The sequence below is a fragment of the Oryzias melastigma genome, linkage group LG7, assembly GCF_002922805.2.
Source record: "Oryzias melastigma strain HK-1 linkage group LG7, ASM292280v2, whole genome shotgun sequence".
In the NCBI taxonomy this organism is placed as follows: Eukaryota; Metazoa; Chordata; class Actinopteri; order Beloniformes; family Adrianichthyidae; genus Oryzias; species Oryzias melastigma.
Window position 1 is genome coordinate 25,478,098 of NC_050518.1, and position 4,581 is coordinate 25,482,678.

The 4,581-nt window shown below is 34.4% G+C and overlaps 1 protein-coding gene across 2 annotated transcripts in view; it reads right to left on the reverse strand.

Annotated features, from left to right (window-relative positions):
- The window catches only part of rab7a (RAB7a, member RAS oncogene family), a 5,341-nt gene extending 2,447 nt beyond the window's left edge, over nucleotides 1-2,894 (reverse strand). The window contains exons 1-3 of one of the 2 annotated variants that reach the window (XM_024292512.2): nucleotides 2,746-2,894; nucleotides 388-444; nucleotides 161-287 (exon numbers count right to left, since the gene is read on the reverse strand). In XM_024292512.2, the coding sequence (XP_024148280.1) occupies nucleotides 161-287; nucleotides 388-440 (180 nt within the window). In that variant the 5' untranslated portion in view covers nucleotides 441-444; nucleotides 2,746-2,894. Of the gene's footprint in view, nucleotides 1-160; nucleotides 288-387; nucleotides 445-2,655 lie in introns of both variants that reach the window. The other variant, XM_024292511.2, reaches the window with a different exon arrangement.
- Nucleotides 2,895-4,581: the final 1,687 nt, after the last annotated feature.

A 4,581-nucleotide genomic window follows, 5' to 3' on the forward strand; every position in this document is an offset into this window, starting at 1 on the left:
AAAAAAAAAAAAAAAAAAAACGGAATCGAATCGATACCCAGGCCTAACAGAAATGGGTCTTCTCACCACAAACAAATGTAACGCTGAGTCATTCCTTCATTTTATTATGAATTAAAAATTGTAGATCTTCAGAAACTAAAATCGTTTTTTATTTTCCTACCTGCATTGTGACCAGTCTGTCGTCCACCATGACTTCTTTTGTCAGGAAATCTGCACCTATTGTGGCTTTGTACTGGTTGCTGAACTTCTTGTTCACATACTGATTCATTAACGAGGTCTTCCCAACTCTTAAAAACACAAACCACATTAAAACAAGCCAAAGTTAGGATTTCATTGCTTTTTAAATTCATAATTCAATTTCTAAATGAACTGCTGAATAAAACTCACCCAGAATCTCCGAGGATGATGACTTTAAGCAGCACTTTCTTCCTTGATGTCATTGTGCTTCAGATGAGAAGAAAGAGGAGAATGTATGGCTAAATACACCAGTCACCAAAATTACACAACAAATATGTGCTTTTTACTTTTTTTAACCCATAAGAACCCACAGTGACATCAGTGTAACAAAAGAACGTGTGTGTGTGTGTGTGTTATCAGTAGGGCTGTCACGACTAATCAACGATTAAAATAGTCGACAACCACTTAAAAAAGTCGATTAGTCATTACCTTATATTATATGGAGTCAGAGTGTAGTAAAGTTGAACAAAGTTGTGAGTGTTCAGCACCAAAAAGCACTTGTCTTTATATTTGAGTCAGTGAGTCCAAAACTTTATCTTTGGTGAAAAATAGTTGTTTCAGACGCCGAATCTCATTTGATTTACTCTTGTTTTAATACCAGAAACAAATGAAGGAAAGAAGCTGCAAATTCATTAAAAGTTAAAAAAAACTACCATCTTCACCATCTTTATTTTTAGTTAGTTTAAAGCTAATGATGGTTAAGATGAGTTCTTTACATCCACTTTACACATGACCTGATTAGTCGACTAATCGGAAAAAAATAATCAGCAATTTGTCGGTTAATAAAGTAATTACTTGTGCCAGCACAAGTAATCAGTAAAAGTCCATGTTCTGTGGTATGTCCCACATCATTTTTATTTTTTAGGAAAAAAGTGGTTTTCTGGGTTCTTTTGCTGTGAAATCATTTTTGGACTGGTTTCACTGAAAATGTGTCTTTATTTCATAAATGAGCAAGAACTCAGAACCAAGTTTGCTTTTAGGTTCTTAACCTTTTCACACAAAAACATATTTAAGATAAAGTACAATAAAAACCACGCCTCAAACACAACAATGTCATATAGAAATCAGAGCTATTCTTGTCTCTGTATTTGTTTCACTGGGAACTACAGATTTAGTTTATATTACAAACAAATCACTGAACAGAATCTTTTTTTTTAACTAACAAAGCTGGAACTAAAAAGATGAATGGACCACACACCAAATAAACAGGAAGATGATTTGTGTGATAATCTCAGTCTGACAGTTAAACATCCGCACATTTTATCATACAGCACAATATCATAGCACTGAAACTACAAGGAAATGGATTTCTCTTTAAACGTACAATAGTGCTGCTGAAACAATTCCAGTTATTTTTGAAATAAACCTTTATTTATCTTGAAGTTGAGTCATAGTTTCTGGATTTAAAAGTCTTCTTTGAAGTTCAAGATGTCATAATATGGATAAATGAGAACCTTCTAGACATAAACCTTTATTATGACCTTTAATTACATCTAAAACATCATAAATTTTAGTGTAGAGGCCGTAGAAAATCCCTGCAGTTGTGCAAACTCAGGAAGACACACTACCCAAACGCAAGCCGAAAGTGCAACACAGTAATAATCCTCATCCAGCTGCAGTGGACAAAGTTCACACAAGAACTTCACATTTACAACTCAAATCAGGTAAATAACAAACAAACAAGCTGAGAGCAGTAACACATTTAAAGCACTTCAGCTGAGACTGTCTGCTGTATGAACATGCCACAGCCTGAGGAGTCTTTAGTGGCTCACATAATCTGTAACCCATGACACTGTGTCAGGGACTGATCACATGGCTTTAAACACACGACTAACGGAACCATGACTAGGCAAGCGTGATTAGCACACGCAGAGTGTGGCAACAGCACAAGACAACTGCTGGTCACAAAAAATAGCCTCAAAAATATGACGAAAAAAATACAGTGAAACTCAAAAATTGAGACTTTAACCTCGGCTACATACATTAGCAATGACCACAAAACTGACTAACAAATGGGGGGGAATGGAGGAACCTAGCATCCCAATAACAATATTTATCGCAAAATCAGTTTGAAACAAACTCACTATCGACGTTTTGCTTATAAAGTATTTAATAATACTGAACTCATCTCGATTTTATCTGAAATTCTCGGTTTAGCTAACACCGTGTTAGCTAAATCAAGGTTTAGATGACGTGACATCCAGTTAAAAACAGCTATTGTGTTTAAATAAATAATATGACTGAGAGTGGAAGCTTTATTCACACAAATCAGCCTGAGCGGTGAAGTTTGGAGAAATGACAGTAACTAAAAATAAAAAAGAAGAAATCTTCTGTCGCTCAGATGGAAACGTTAGCCGACAGGCTAGCAGCCTCGCAAATGTTTGCCGTGACAAAACAGCAGCAGCAACAGCCGAATACCTTTTCAACGTTTAACTTCTCTACCGACCCCTCGACTCGAAAAGCAGCCCCGTCCGTGCCGGACCGTGCGGATGTCGGGTTACGGCTCACTTTGGATCAACTCCCGCTGACGCTCTTCGCTTCTCTCCCCGTAAAGCTAGCCGCTAGCAGGTAGTCGAGGCTCTTCACTTCCTCCAAAACAAGTTCTGTTCGTGACGGGTGACGTCACGCGCAGGCCACGCCTTGCATCTTAGGCCTGAAACCAACAACACAACCAGTATCCATAAGCAACAAAAACCCATGTATGCAATTGTTTTTTTTTTTTTTTTTTTCTGTAATTGGGAACTAAATACACTTTTTCATTTATTTGGACTGGTGTGGGAGAAAAAAAACACAAAGATTTACTCAGATTACTTTAAATACTCATGTTGAAGCAAGTAGTTGTCAAAAAGTAGTCACCTTACGAAACAAGAATATATTTCTCAATGAATGGAGATCAATATATTTACAGTATATTCCATGTATGGAAGCAAGATTCATCAGTATATTGAAATACTCAAACTATTACAGTTTTCTTATATTGAAACATACCAATCCACATATTTTGATGTATTGCTCTATATACTGAAATATGCTACATAATACATTGTATACGACAATACATTGCTGTATACAATGTGTACTATATATATATATATAGGTTGACCATCCATATACTGCAGTATATTCAAAAATATACGGATATATCTACATATTTTTTTACAGTGTATTGCAGTATATTTTTGCTTTGTAAGGGCATCCTGGTAAAAAAAAAAAACATAAAAATAAAGAAAACATACAAACAGTTTTAATTTTCTAATTTTTAATCTAAACTTATGGAACATAGCAACCTTCATATGAGGTCTCTAACAACAGATGGAGAAATTTTTTTATTTCAATTTACAGTTTATGATTGTTCAATGTATAAACTAATTAAAAGTCTAATTAATAACTTAATCCACATATGGATAACTGTGTACCTAATTTGACAATGGATAAATGATCGTATAAATGAATGAAAGATGGACTAGGACTCTCTGCCTTTGTCATTTTCTATCCATTGTCTGTTAAATATGTATGAAAACATGCCGTGTTTGTTTATGAGATGTTGTAACACCCTCTTATTGGTTAAATCGTTCATAGATTTTGTTTTTCAAAAAAAAATTGAACTCATTATTTTATAGGGACTGAGAGAAACATGGTGAGGCTCAGGCTGAGTCTTCAAAAAGATTTACTCAGACTACTTTAAGATACTCAAGTGAAAGCAAAAAGTAGTCATCTAAGTGATTAAGTCAAAATCAATAATTTATTAGTGAAGAAAGACGTTAAAAGTGCTCAGTAACCGTTTAGACTTTTCTAATTTATTGGTTAAACATGTAAAATTTGGAAAATAAAACTTAATGAGCAAATCCACATATGTTTAGTTTTCTAATTAAGTAAGCAAAAAGGAATACCTGTGTTCAAGAGTATTTTTAGAACATCCAAAGCATTGTGTAGAATAAAATGTGGATGTGCAACATTTTAAAGCCATTATGTCACACAGCTGTTGGCCAACACCTGACAAGTATTCAAACTTTTGTTTTCCTGTAACGATATTAGTGAAGTGTTTATTTATGAGTTTAAAATACACTTGTGTTGTAATGAATGTTGACTCACACATCAGAATTTATCTGCCAGTTGACAGATTTGTTTAGTGATGTTTGTGATGGCAGAACAATGTTCACAAAATATGTAATCAAAAATGTACAACGTTTACCGTTTAGAACTGGGGTCGGCAACCTTTTACAGCAAAAGAGTCATTTGGTCTCGTTTTCTACTGATCAAAACCTAGAAAGAGCAGCATAGATTTACTTTAGCCTTTAAGAAATTTGGATTTGCATTCATTACCTTCTTTTTTATGTATTTTTT